Source organism: Setaria italica, chromosome II (genome assembly GCF_000263155.2).
Source record: "Setaria italica strain Yugu1 chromosome II, Setaria_italica_v2.0, whole genome shotgun sequence".
Classification (NCBI taxonomy): Eukaryota; Viridiplantae; Streptophyta; class Magnoliopsida; order Poales; family Poaceae; genus Setaria; species Setaria italica.
In genome coordinates this window covers 44,330,501-44,344,176 of record NC_028451.1, presented here as the reverse complement: position 1 = coordinate 44,344,176, position 13,676 = coordinate 44,330,501, and the positions used below count along the sequence as shown (strand labels likewise).

General features: G+C 53.1%; 3 protein-coding genes across 4 annotated transcripts; all 3 read left to right on the top strand.

Annotated features, from left to right (window-relative positions):
* Positions 1-520: 520 nt before the first annotated feature.
* On the top strand, positions 521-2,130 carry LOC101763611 (polyol transporter 5). Its single transcript, XM_022824360.1, has 2 exons — positions 521-653; positions 797-2,130. The coding sequence occupies exons 1-2, from the start codon at positions 521-523 to the stop codon at positions 2,128-2,130; spliced, it is 1,467 nt and encodes a 488-aa protein (XP_022680095.1).
* A 4,500-nt stretch (positions 2,131-6,630) lies between these two features.
* LOC101766171 (putative polyol transporter 1) lies at positions 6,631-8,959 on the top strand. Of its 2 annotated transcripts, XM_004958082.4 has the most exons (3): positions 6,631-6,728; positions 7,079-7,253; positions 7,336-8,959. In XM_004958082.4, the coding sequence occupies exons 2-3, from the start codon at positions 7,157-7,159 to the stop codon at positions 8,763-8,765; spliced, it is 1,527 nt and encodes a 508-aa protein (XP_004958139.1). In that variant the 5' UTR covers positions 6,631-6,728; positions 7,079-7,156; the 3' UTR covers positions 8,766-8,959. The 2 variants fall into 2 exon arrangements, with proteins under 2 accessions (XP_004958139.1, XP_022679867.1); XM_022824132.1 differs by having other exon boundaries at positions 7,079-8,959.
* A 1,854-nt stretch (positions 8,960-10,813) lies between these two features.
* LOC101765751 (polyol transporter 5) lies at positions 10,814-12,859 on the top strand. The gene is made up of 2 exons (XM_004958081.1): positions 10,814-11,030; positions 11,130-12,859. Exons 1-2 carry the CDS (start codon positions 10,919-10,921, stop codon positions 12,545-12,547), a joined length of 1,530 nt encoding a protein of 509 aa, XP_004958138.1. The 5' UTR covers positions 10,814-10,918; the 3' UTR covers positions 12,548-12,859.
* The last annotated feature ends 817 nt before the right edge of the window (positions 12,860-13,676 follow it).

Sequence of the window (13,676 nt, the reverse complement as noted above, 5' to 3'; positions counted from 1 at the left end):
CGAATCCATCCCATAAATGCGAAACGCCCAATCCCGTAGATTTCTTCCTAGTTCCTGCCTCGATCAGTCCGTCCTGCAAACCCTAGCAACCATCGTCTTCGCAATCGATCAAGGACTCCAGTGGCATGTAGATCGAGTGAAGATGAGGGTGAACTAGTGTGCTTCAACCTGCAGAAAGTGCAAAGCCGATTGTTGATTGAATCGTGGAGAGATTATTTTCCAGGTTAGTTTCGTCTTGATGGCTGAACAATTTTCATCAGGTACATGGGTTCCATGCGCCCTTTTCCTCTGTTCTTCTGCGCATAGGTTTGTGGAAAATGGTTGTCAGAACTGGAATCACTTTCTTTTAGAACTAGCCGGCTGATTAGCTTTGGGATTTGAATCTCTGCAATTAGTCGCACTGGCGTCTTGGTCAGCAGTTGCCAGATACGATGCTCCTTCAAGATATCGTACAATCGCTCAAATTCATCTCGTAATATTATTAATCCATCGTTTTACCCGAATTCACGGGAATGCAGAAATGCTCGGCAAAAGGAAGAACACGAGAGACGGGCGTCCCCTAGATACGGGGAAGCCCACGAGGCATCCTCCCAACAAGTACGGCGCCGCCACTGCCATGCTCTCATCGGTCACTCCTCTCTTCTTGGGATATGGTAAGAATCAGTTCGTGCAGTGATATGCGTAGTGGATTCGATCTCTTTGTAGTCGTTGATTTCCGTTGGAATGACTTCCCTGCGCAAATGATTTCCGATGGAACGGTTCGCGTGTGAATTGCGATTCTGCATTTCTGATGCAGACCTCGCCGTGGTGTACTGCACGGCCGTGACTGCGCAGGGCGACCTGAGGCTCCTGGCGTGCGTCATCGCGCTCTCCTCGATCCTCGGCGCGATCGCGGCCGCGGGAGCGCAGCGCCTCATCGGGGACCGCCGCGCCGTCCTGCTCTCCGGCGCTTTGCTCTGCGCCGGCGCGCTGGCCCGGAGCCTCGCCGCCGGCTTCGCGGCATTCGCGGCCGGCGTCTTCGTCGACGGCGTCGGGATGGGCCTGGCGCTCATGGTCGTCCCGGCCTACGCCGCCGAGCTCAGCCTGACCTCCGCGCGCGGCGTGCTCGCGTCGCACCCCGACGGCTTCGTGTACCTCGGCTGCATCCTCGGCTCGGTCTGCTACTCCTTGGGACTCTCGAAGGTCCCGGCGGACGTCGCATGGCGAGTGGCCGTAGCCTCCGGCACGGCCATTCCGGCGTTGCTCAGCGCCGCCGCCCTCCTCATGCCCGAGTCGCCCCGGTGGCTCGTGGCCCTGGACCGGGAAAGCGAGGCCCGGCGCGTGCTGTCCAGAACGTCGGCGACACTGGAGGAGGCCGAGCTGCGCTTGCTCGAGATAAAATCCGAACTCGGCAAACACCACGACGACGGATCTTTCGATGACGTGCCCGCGGCGATGCCCGCGACGCCCGGCCGGTGGAGGGAGGAGTTCGGGATGCTGCGGGAGCTTGTGGCGCGCCCGACGGAGTCGCTCCGCCGCGCCGTCCTCACGGCGCTTGTCGCCAAGGTGTTCCAGCAGGCGTCCGGCATCGGCTCCATCCTCCAGTACGTGCAGCGCGCGTCCCGCGACGTCGGCGCCTCGTCCGGCGCGTGGACGCCGAGGGCGGTGGCGGTGTTCGGGTCCGCGGTCGTGATGTCCTTCCCCATGTCACTCGTGCTTGTGGAGCTCTGCTGGCTGCTGGTGAGGGCGCTCGCCGCTGGCTTCCGGCGGCGGCGCGCGCCATCCCACCCGTCGCACCGCAGCTGCAGCCCCGGCCACGTCGGCATGACCCGGAGGCAGGAGCAGCGGAAGTGGGCGAGGGGCCTGTCGGCCACCATGCTGCTGTCGCTGATGGCGCTGGTGTGGATCGCGCTCGGCCCGGCGCCGTGGGCTGAGGCGGACGCGTCGTCGCGCGGGTGCCCGCGGTGGCTGCGGGCAGCAGCGGCGTCGGCAAACAAGGCTGTCAGCTCGGCGATCTTGTCGAGCTTCGCGGGGTTTTACCAGGTCGCCGCGGTGTACGGCAACCTGATCATGTGCCATTCGGTCATCGTGGTCGTCATATTGTTCGGATGTGCTCGTCTTCTTGGCTCCAAAGTGAGGGGCGAGTCCTGAATCAGTTAGGTTCATGGTGGTGTTTGGTTAGGTTAATCCAAATAGCGTGAGCTTTGCATTTGTACTAGCGTGTCTACAGTGCACAAGTTTTTTTTAAAAAAATTCTTCGACCAAGTGCATATACCTCCCAACATCAACAAGAAATTGCAAAAGTTTCAAGTAATCTGGGCTCGGTAGCAATCAAGTGCTTCAAATGTTGTTGGGCTGCGGCGGCCCAGGCGATCTATATTGGTATATTGCGGCCCATCTGAATCGGCCATAAGCAGCTCTATATTGCTCTGCATTTTTCTTGGAAGCTGTTCGGCATGAATAATGACACGGCCATATGGGCATTTAACTGGCCGACGCTCATAAACGAAATCATGAGGCTGCTGCCAATTTCGCTGAGCTGTGAGCTCAACTCCCCGTGTACGTTAAGATTATAATCCATCTAAATTATATAAATGGATTATGGAGCATGTGTGCAATAATAAAAGATCATTTTGGGACCACTTGTGACCAATAGGTAGTTTATTTCAGATTATTTTGTGATCCCATAATAATCTTTTACCTTACTACCCTTGACCATAATCTATCTTATATAATTTATGAGGGAAACAAACAGGTCCTGAAGTAAATAAATTATGTAGTGTTTTTCAGACATATTGTTCAGATGGAGTCCCATAAAATGCACTCGCCCCCTCTTTTTTCTTCAACTGATTTAGTGAAGTGATGCTATAGTTAACTGCGCGTGCCAACCTACAAGACCACAAATTGTTTCAATCCTTTTCATTTTCTCGTGATAGCATATTTTGATTAAAATTCTTCTCCTTGCACCTTCCAGCAGGTAGTGTATTGTATATAACAATTTTGGATTTTTGAGACATACTAGTGAGATGGTCCACTCAAGTTGAGCGGGTATAATTAATAGTTTTAATACCAACTTCCTTTTTTTTTCTGAAATTTTTAGGGCTTTGTAATTTTTGTCCAACCACGCAAACACCACAAATTAGTATGCGAACAAACTGTGGCGTGCGGCGTATCTAGATTCCATCCAGCCTCGACTCCGAAGCGTTGAAACAAGTACGAGGGTGTCTTTCGTTGGGCTTTTCAATATGCTTTTGCAAAAGTCAAAAACTAATCAAAGGGCCTAAAAGTCCCAGGTGCTTTAGGCCAAGTACAAAACCAAAAGCACACATTTTCCCCTACTTTCAGCTGCTTTTGGAGTAAGTTTTTGGGGCAAAAAATTACCTACCTGCCACTGGTTACGGAGGATACCGGTTCATTTTTCCCATTTTGTTCCCGTCCGCTCCCCGTCACCCGCACCAGCCCCCTGTGGCGGAACCACCTCGGATTAACTTAACTAAAGCACGGTTAAGTCGCTTGACACGCGATACCCATGCCTTAATCAAGTTAACTCGATGTGCCGTCGGATTTCATCTGATTTAACCACTTAACAGGACCGAGTTAGCCGAGCTCACACGAAGGTGAGTGGTTCCAGAGAATACAACAGGTCAACAAGTAGATTAACAAGTTGCTACACACTGGTTAAAATCAGAGTTTTACAAGTTCTGAAGAAACAACAGAAAGGGAAACACATCGCGGAAGCTATTGTCGGGGTCGGATGTCCCTGGTGAGGCCAGCCAGAGCATCAATGATCCCATTCCCCGCCGTCCGAGGAAGGATCCCACTCGACCGTCCAATCCGGAGGGAGCTGGGGAGGCCAAGTGCCAGCAGCAAGCTCAGAAGCTGCAACTTCACATGAAAAGAAAAACCACAACAAGGCTGAGCTTCTAAGCTCAACAAGACTTAACCAACCGGTGGGAAAAACTACTCCACCACGTCTAGACATGCAAGGCTCTTTGGCTGAGGGGTTTTGTTTGCCAAAAGCACTATGTTAGGTCCTTATTTTCAAGTTTTAGCTCAGATTCTAAGTTCATTAACCAGTCTATGTTGGCAACTTACACTAAGCAAGCATAGATCCAACTTTATGTATATAAGCTCATCATCAAGACCATGTCATCATCAGACTCCTTTATTACTCAGTGTAGCATTATGATCAAGCAGTCTCAGACTGTGAGAGGCAGACAAATCGATTCGAGTTCTTTAACCATGCATGGTGAACCTAACCTCACGACATCCGCGCACCACCGAGGGTCGCTTCCTGTGTCGGCCTTCCCCATCAATTCCCCAACCCGTGTCGGGTCCACTTCCTTTGGTACAAGGTTCCACAGACCCGGCATCTGCCGTTCTGTGACCACACTTGCCACCACGTGCGGCCGCAGGGGAACTTTGTTCCAAGGACAGTGGAGCGACCGCTCACGTCCAGGTTCAATCAGGTACTAGGCTTCCCCATCCCATACTGGGTATGAGATTAGTACTTTCAAACACTTGATCATGAACACCACCATTATCGGGCCTTAACAGGTTCAATAAACAGACAGGGCGATCAGCCGACCACCAAAAGAGTTAACCATAACCCTGCCCCGTCCATTGTCCTTATAGTTGTAACAGAAGAAAAACAATCAACTCCTATACCTCGCGAGTGACAGGAAATCACTCGGCTTTTACCGATTCCTATTTAAGCATTACAACTACTCGACCCAACAGACTAGTATACATTTCAAAGGAACTATGGCATGCATCTACGGTTGCAAACAACTCCTATACGTAAATGCACAAACATGAGAAGGAAGGCATGCGCAAGTTTGGAAAGATGGGTTCATGCTCCGGGGCTTGCCTTCAAGCGGAGGGGAGGGAAACTGGTCTTCAGCTGGGGCTGCTTCGGCTTCTGGGATTTGCAACTCAGCTGTAGCTCTGTCTTCGGGCGCCAGGTGTAGCTCGTAGACGCCGTCAGCGAGATGTAACTCTACACGAATGCAAATGCAAGAGTACAAGTCCTCGGGTGAGGTGGATAAGGGTCGGCGAAACAGATAGGGTCGGGCGAGACAGAAAAAGGGGTCGGGCGATCCGGAAAGGGGTCAGCAGCTTACCTTCAGGTCTACTGGTGAAGGTTTGGGGTCGGGAAGGAGCAGACTTGGGCAGAAGGTCTTAAGCACTAAGGCTTGGGCGGCGGCGAGGTTGGAGGGTGCTCCGGCGGCGGCGGAGCTTCTTGTGGGCAACAAGGAAGCTCTAGCACAACGCGGAGGAGCAGACGGCTGGGTGGATTGGGGAGAAGCGGGTCTGAGCGGAGAAGGGAACTTTTTGAGATCTCAGCGGAAGTGCTCAGGTGCGCTCAGAGTAGGGGCGGCGAAACAGCAATGGCGAAGGAACTCCGGTGGGACTCTGGCATTCCCTTTTATAGCTGCACGGAAGAGAGAGAGAGATTTCGAGCAGCACGAAGACCGGGAAGAAAAGGATGGAGTGCGCTGCCATGGCGGCGATTGAGCGGCGATGGGTGGCGGAATAGGACCTTGGAGATAGAGTCTTCGGCCATTGGGCACTGGAGACAAGGCAGCGCAGGCGCGGTTTTGCCGGGATTGAGATTTGGCGGAGGCGAGCGTCGCCTGGTTGCGTCGAGCGGCGGATTTGACTGGTGTGACAGGGGGAAAGGCGCTACAAGCGAGATTGCAACAGGCGAAGTGACAGGGCGAGCGCGAAACAGCGGCATTGCCGGAGCACGTCACTGGTGGGGCGAGAAAAGGAGTTGTCGCGGCCGGAGTCAGGGTTGGCGAGGGAGGTATCATCGTGGAGTGAGCTCGTGGGCTGTGCCACCGTGTCCGTTCGTCACGCCATCGTGCAGCCGCTAGCCGCCTTCGATCGTCATCCCGCGTCGATGACACTGCCCTTCGATGTGCCATGCCAAGATGAGTCGATTCGGGTACTCGTCGCTGCGGGGCAGGCTCACCACCAGCGAGGGCACCACCAGTCAACCCCGGCTTCTTGTGTGACCACCTCTCCCGCCCCTTTGGAGGCCCCCTGGATCTGGCCAGCGGGAGAAAGAAGAAGGGGCTGGACCCGCTCGTCAGTGAGAGAGGGAGAGAGTTGAGTGGGGTGGACTGTGGATGACATGTAGGGTCCACTCGACGCCACTTTTGCTCTAACCAAACGGCCTTCTGTTTTTCCCACAGTTGCTTTCTCACAGTTGATTTTTCACAGCTCACAGTTCCCAGCAGCTTTTTCAAAAGCCACAGCGTAATCGAACACACCATAAGTAGTGCAGTGGTGTCCGTGAGTCTGTTTTCCAATTCTCACGAACGTTCTTATCGGAGTCGTTCTCGCTCATATAAGAACAAGAACAAGCGTGACGACTGACGAGTGACGACACAGCGAAGTCCTACGATGTTTTTTTACGTGAACAAGAAGTCATAGTAGTTAAAGCCCGTACGAAACAATTCGTACATAGATCCTTAATTAAATTATCACGTTGCGTAGATTCCTTGATCATGGGGATTTTAAAAATGCCCCCAAAATTTTGTTCAATCCATTAGTGATTAGTCAATCAGAACTTTGCGATTTCGGAACTTGTTTGCACGCACAAGCTACGCAAAAAATAAAAATGTCTCCCCTTCCTGATCTTCTGATATGAGCACGCGACCGATGCGTTGATCAGCCGCCATTATTTCAGTCGACTGAAGATTCATCGATCAGACTGTCCTCTGAAATTTAGAAATCTTGTACTAAGGGGGCGTTTGGATGTCAGGGGCTAAACTTTAGCCCTGTCACATCACACGTTCAGATGCTAATTAGGAGGACTAAATATGAGCTAATTAAAAAACTAATAGCAGAACCCATAGGCTAAATCGCGAGACGAATCTATTAAGCCTAATTAATCCATCATTAGCGAATGGTTACTGTAGCACCACATGTCAAATCATGGACTAATTAGGCTTAATAGATTCGTCTCGCGATTTAGCCTAGGGGTTGTGCAATTAGTTTTGTAATTAGACTATGTTTAATACTCCTAATTAGTGTCCAAACATCCGATGTGACAGGGGCTAAAATTTAGCCCCTCCCTGCCAAACACCCCCTAAATCACTAGACCGTCAGTACTGTTTTCTGATAGACGGCAAAAATACTCAAAGCAGAAAGCAAGGAGGTGTCAACCATGGCTTCGGCCGTCGAGCCCAAGAAGAAGAGCAACGTCACGTATGCCTTCATCTGCTCCATCCTCGCGTCCATGGCCTCCATCATCCTCGGATACGGTACACGATTCACCTCACGTAAATCGTCGCTCTTCTATCTACACGGGTCACAAACATCTGTGTGCACTGTTGGAATTCGAAGACATCGGGGTGATGAGCGGGGCGGCGCTGTACATCAAGAAGGACCTCAAGATCACCGACGTTCAGCTGGAGATCCTCATGGGCATCCTCAACTTCTACTCGCTCATCGGCTCCTTCGCGGCCGGGCGGACCTCCGACTGGATCGGCCGCCGCTTCACCGTCGTCGTCGCGGCCGCGTTCTTCTTCTCCGGCGCCTTGCTCATGGGCCTCGCCGGCGACTACGCCACGCTGATGTTCGGCCGCTTCGTGGCTGGCGTGGGCGTGGGCTATGGGCTGATGATCGCGCCGGTGTACACCGCCGAGGTGTCCCCGGCGTCGGCCCGTGGCTTCCTGACCTCCTTCTCGGAGGTGTTCATCAACATCGGCATCCTCCTCGGGTACGTCTCCAACTACGCCTTCGCCCGCCTGCCGCTCCACCTCGGCTGGCGCGTGATGCTCGGCATCGGCGCGGCGCCGTCCGTCCTGCTCGCACTCATGGTGTTCGGCATGCCCGAGTCGCCCCGGTGGCTCGTCATGAAGGGCCGCCTCGCGGACGCCAGGGTCGTGCTTGACAGGATCGCCGAGACGCCGGAGGAGGCCGCGGAGCGCCTGGCTGACATCAAGGCCGCCGCCGGCATCCCCGACGACGTCGACGGCGACGTGGTCCCCGTGCCCAGGAGGAGAAGCGGCGAGGAGAAGCAGGTCTGGAAGGAGCTGATCCTGTCCCCGACCCCGACCGTGCGGCGCATCCTGCTCGCGACGCTTGGCCTCCAGTTCTTCCAGCAGGCGTCGGGCGTTGACTCCGTCGTGCTCTACAGCCCGCGCGTGTTCCAGAGCGCTGGCATCACCGACGACGACCAGCTCCTCGCTACCACCTGCGCCGTCGGCGTCACCAAGACCGTCATCGTCTTGCTGGCCGCGATCCTCCTCGACCGCGTCGGCAGGCGGCCGCTGATGCTGGCCAGCTCCGGCGGCATGGTCGTCTCGCTCGTCGGCCTCGCCGCGGGGCTCACCATCGTGGGCCGGCATCCGGACGGCGCCAAGGTCCCCTGGGCCGTGGGCCTGTGCGTCACGTCCACGCTGGCCTTCGTGTCGTTCTTCTCGATCGGGCTCGGGCCCATGACGGCGGTGTACACCTCGGAGATCTTCCCGCTGCGGGTGCGCGCGCTGGGCTACGCGGTCGGCGTGGCCTGCAACCGCGTGACAAGCGGCGTCGTCTCCATGACCTTCCTGTCGCTGTCCAGCGCCATTACCATCGGCGGCAGCTTCTTCCTCTACGCCGGCATCGTCGCTCTCTCTTGGGTGTTCTTCTTCACCTGCCTCCCGGAGACGCGCGGCCGGACGCTGGAGGAGATGGCCGAGCTGTTCGGCACGACATCAGCTGCGGGCACTGAAGCAGAAGACGCCACCCGGCGTGGGACGGACAGCAGCAGCTCGAGACTCCTGGGATGAGGCTTGGCTTGACTACACGAAGAATCTTCTGCGCTTTGGTTCATGTGCGAATGTGCGATGGACGATGGTATTGGTCTGCAAGACCTGTAGTAATTCGGGGGCCTGGGCCCAAGATAAAATTAGGCCCCAATATTGAAACCATAAATATTCGAAGCGCTTATTCTGCCTACGATTCTTGTTTGGAATCATGCAAAGTTTACTCTCTTATTCTTTATCAAAAAAAAACTTTACTCTCTTATTTCAGTTCGTTCCTTCCAACCATATGACTTATCTCAGAAAGCGCTGTGCTCTGAGATATTTGTGTGTAGACTGTAGAGAGTTTGAGAGCCAGGGCAAACATGTTCCACTGATCTTAGTCTCACGTGTGCATAAATATTACACATGTACAAGGGCCATAGAAAAGCTTGAATGCTTTGTTAGACCCATGCTACGCCAGTAGCGAACCCAGCCAACGATTTATGACAGCTCCCCCCCCCCACCACCACCACACACACACACACACACGCATCTTTTCTTTTTTGAAAAGTTTTAATTCCCGTGACTTTTCATTTTTAAAATATCATAACTTATACAAAGAGCTATGATTCATCTTTGCGACTTTGTTAGTTTATCGTATTAGTCTTATACTAGTTTACACGCCTCGAGATCAATCTCATAGTTTGAAGACACTGATGATGATTACAAATAGACAACGTTTACCAAAGTAGAAGCCATGAATCCATGATCTTCAAGTCCAATGTCCACCGACAAAATTCGTGGAAACCATGCCTCAACCGAAGGTGCTTCAAAACGACCGTCATGCTGCATCGGCGGGGGCCCTCCCCCTCCCTTCCCAATTTGCATCCCTCTTTCTTCCATCAGCAGTGATAGATTATTGTTACGACAATAGCATGTAATTGTGGTCTATAATTCTTTTGCAATGTTCTATAATATGTTTTTTTGCTCGTGTGGTTAACTAAATTTTTTAACAGATTTAGGGTTTACCTACGTTTTTTCTCTCGATGTTCCAACAACATGATCCTTTTAGATTATTTTAGTAGTTACAAATCCTTGTTGGCATGTCATTCTTTTGCGACCGAGGGAGTAAGTGCTAGCAATCTGCATTATTAGTCTATAGCTTTTTAGATTGTTCTAGAATGCCCATATTTTTCTAGGCTCAAGTCCTAAAGTAGTGGATTTTTAGAATTAGTCTCAAACCGTTTAAATAGTTTAACGGTTTAATTGGGCGTCAAAGCTGGCAAATCGGAGTGGGTGAACTCTAAATTTGCAGATACTCTAACAAGTACTTCAGACATATAAAACAGTAAGGCGCTAAATAGCTTATAAATTGCAAATGATTCGGAATGCCGTTTGATTGAGCATAATTTAGGTAGCCAACATATACGAGAGTTTGAATTCTGAAGCCATCTGCCAAATGCTCCTCTATTATTAGTGCTTAAATATTGGTCCGAGATCTGATGGAATCAGAAAATCAATCAGTCTCAGGACTGTGACTTGTTTGCACATAAGCATCCCTTACAAAAAGACCTGGCTGTTCTTCTGATGTGTCCCACATGCATTGCTCAGGCGTTATTGTAATCATTAAGAAGAGTTTCTCCTATAATAGCACATTTCGTTATTAGGTAACGATTATTGGTTTAAATTCATCTGGTTGCCTTTTGTTCTCTTCTGCTTTGCTCCATAAAAAACCCACGCCATCAATAGTTTCATGAGAACGGCAATCAGATCGAAGTGACCCATGTGGTTATCTATCATTGAAAGAAACCTTAGCAACAGACCAACAGTGAACCATTTTGCCAAGTTTCCTGCGAAGGGATTGGTCCCGTCGACATCCAGGTCGCTTGCATGACAAGGAGTCATGGATTCAGGGGCCCAGCGCATCCACGTCCGCACACCGCCGGAGACTGCTGCGATGGACGGATGGAGGAAGGAGCTACCGAGGTGCCTGTTCGTCGCAGTCCAGAGCCACGTCACCATTGACTTGAAGAGAGGCCCAAATGATCATACTCCACATCTTATGTGAGACTGACTAGTGACTACTGCTCTGTCTATATATGTCCAGCTCCTTCAATACACCACTTCAGTCTTCAGCAAACACTGGACACTCAATTCTTGACCATTCTAAACAGAGATCCAAGGAGTAGCCGTTAACGATGGCTTCCGCCAAGCTCGAAGAGGCCGTCGAGCCCAAGAAGAAGAGCAACGTTAAGTATGCCTCCTTCTGCGCCATCCTCGCCTCCATGGCCTCCATCATCCTTGGCTATGGTAACCATACCCATCTTTGGTTCTTGTCGAAAGATCTTCCGTTTTATTTTTTTTTGCAAGAGTTTGTAGGCGTGATGCTTGTATACTCTAACTCTGCAGACATTGGGGTGATGAGCGGAGCGGCACTGTACATCAAGAAGGACCTGAAGATCACGGACGTGCAGCTGGAGATACTCATGGGGATTCTGAACGTCTACTCGCTCATAGGGTCCTTCGCGGCCGGCCGGACGTCCGACTGGATCGGCCGCCGCTTCACCGTTGTTTTCGCCGCCGCCATCTTCTTTGCGGGCGCGCTGCTCATGGGCTTCGCCGTCAACTACGCCATGCTGATGGCGGGCCGCTTCGTGGCCGGCGTCGGGGTGGGCTACGCGATCATGATCGCGCCCGTGTACACCGCCGAGATCTCGCCGGCGGCGGCCCGCGGCTTCCTCACGTCGTTCCCCGAGGTGTTCATCAACATCGGCATCCTGCTCGGCTACGTGTCGAACTACGCGTTCGCGCGCCTCCCGCTCCACCTCAGCTGGCGCGTCATGCTCGGCATCGGCGCCGTGCCGTCCGCCCTGCTGGCCCTCATGGTGTTCGGCATGCCCGAGTCGCCCCGGTGGCTCGTCATGAAGGGACGCCTCGCGGACGCCAGGGCTGTGCTGGAGAAGACCTGCGACACGCCAGAGGAGGCCGCGGAGCGCCTAACCGACATCAAGGCGGCGGCGGGCATCCCCAAGGAGCTCGACGGAGACGTGGTCACCGTGCCCAAGGAACGAAACGGTGAGACCCAGGTCTGGAAGGAGCTCATTTTGTCCCCAACCCCGGCCGTCCGACGCATCCTGCTCTCGGCCGTCGGCCTCCACTTCTTCCAGCAGGCTTCCGGCATCGACTCCGTCGTCCTCTACAGCCCGCTTGTGTTCAAGAGCGCGGGCATCACCGATGACAACAAGCTCCTGGGCACCACCTGCGCCGTGGGCGTCACCAAGACGCTCTTCATCCTGGTGGCCACGTTCCTGCTTGACCGCGCCGGCCGGCGACCTCTGCTGCTGACGAGCACGGGAGGGATGGTCATCTCGCTCATCGGCCTCGGGACGGGGCTCACCGTCGTGGGGCATCACCCGGACGCCAAGATCCCCTGGGCCGTTGCCCTGTGCATCCTGTCCATCCTCGCCTACGTGTCGTTCTTCTCCATCGGGCTCGGGCCCATGGCGTCGGTGTACACCTCGGAGATCTTCCCGCTGCGGGTGCGAGCGCTGGGGTTCGCGGTGGGCGTGGCAAGTAACCGCGTTACCAGTGGCGTGATCTCCATGACGTTCCTGTCCCTGTCGAAGGCCATCACCATCGGCGGCAGCTTCTTCCTCTACTCCGGCATCGCCGTGCTCGCGTGGGTGTTCTTCTTCACCTACCTCCGGGAGACTCGCGGCCGGACGTTGGAGGAGATGGGCAAGCTGTTCGGCATGGAAGATACAGACATGGCTGGAGAAGAGAACGCAGCTGCCAAGGAGAAGACGGTGGAAATGCGCACGAGCTAGATGCGAATCATGAAACAGCTGCCACAGCGTCATAATGCTCAGTTCAGAGAGCATGGCTGAGGATGAAGTAGCGTGGCAAGATTCGCCAACCATAGGTGGTGCATCAGCCTTCAGGACAGCGACGGTGAGGTCCAATCCAAAGACTGGTTCGTGGTGACATCAATTTTCTTCTGCCCTTTTGTTTGTCCCCGTTCGTCGTGTACCAGAGTATGTGTGAACGTGCGATGGAGTGAATTATTGGTGTCAACTTCGCGCGTGCTTTGCAAATTGTTCTTCCTTCTCAAGTAAATAAAAGCCCCCAGGTACCCCAAACACAACTGTCATCGAGATTCAATATTCTAAGAGATCTGATCTTATCAGGAGTATAAAGACTGCAAAGCACTAAGATTTGTCCACTTAAACTACATCACAGATCCATCACAGCTACTCCATATGAACAGCTCTAGAAATTCATAAACACAAGACAGCACGGAACGAGGACAAGCAAAAAAAACTTGAAGAGACATCTTTGCGCCACCAGTTTACTCCAAGGCGTCGACGATGCGGCCCACGAACGCGTCCATGAACCTCCGCGGCGCATCAAGGTGCTGGAGTGCCATCTCCATCCGCATCCTCTGCCCCTCCCTGGCGGCCTCCATCCGGCACACGCCCTCGTCCCGGAACCAAACTCCTCCTCGGCCTCTCCTCCTGGTCCTGGAGCAGCTTCGCAAACGTCCAAGGGAGGACAGCGTGGGCTGCGGCGCCGCTGGCCGCTGGGACCTGTATGAATCGCGCGGGAAGAGGGCCTCGGGGGCAATTGGGGAGGGGAGATGTGCCTCGCAAAAAATGCGTCACGAGGGAGTCGGGATCGGAGTCCCCGTATTTTTTTCTGAGGAAAGGGGAGCTATTGGAGCGGCAATTTTCCATTTTTCTCCGTAAAATATATTTTTGGGAGGTTTTGAGGGGTTTTTTGGAGTTGCTCTTATACTCCCTCCATACCAAATTGTAGGTCATTTTAACTTTTCTAGATTTATAGATATTATTATGCACCTAAACATACACTATATCTAGATGTATAATAATATCTATGAATTAAAAAACTAAAACGACCTACAATTTGAAATGGAGGAAGTATATAGGTAGGGGCCTG

Bases quoted from the DNA above. Each gene is read 5' to 3' on its own strand.
- LOC101766171 (XM_022824132.1), top strand. From the start codon at position 7,200: ATGCCTTCATCTGCTCCATCCTCGCGTCCATGGCCTCCATCATCCTCG.
- LOC101763611 (XM_022824360.1), top strand. From the start codon at position 521: ATGCTCGGCAAAAGGAAGAACACGAGAGACGGGCGTCCCCTAGATACG. The intron at 654-796 runs GTAAGAATCAGT...TTTCTGATGCAG, and splicing joins TCCTCTCTTCTTGGGATATG to ACCTCGCCGTGGTGTACTGC.
- LOC101765751 (XM_004958081.1), top strand. From the start codon at position 10,919: ATGGCTTCCGCCAAGCTCGAAGAGGCCGTCGAGCCCAAGAAGAAGAGC. The intron at 11,031-11,129 runs GTAACCATACCC...CTAACTCTGCAG, and splicing joins CTCCATCATCCTTGGCTATG to ACATTGGGGTGATGAGCGGA.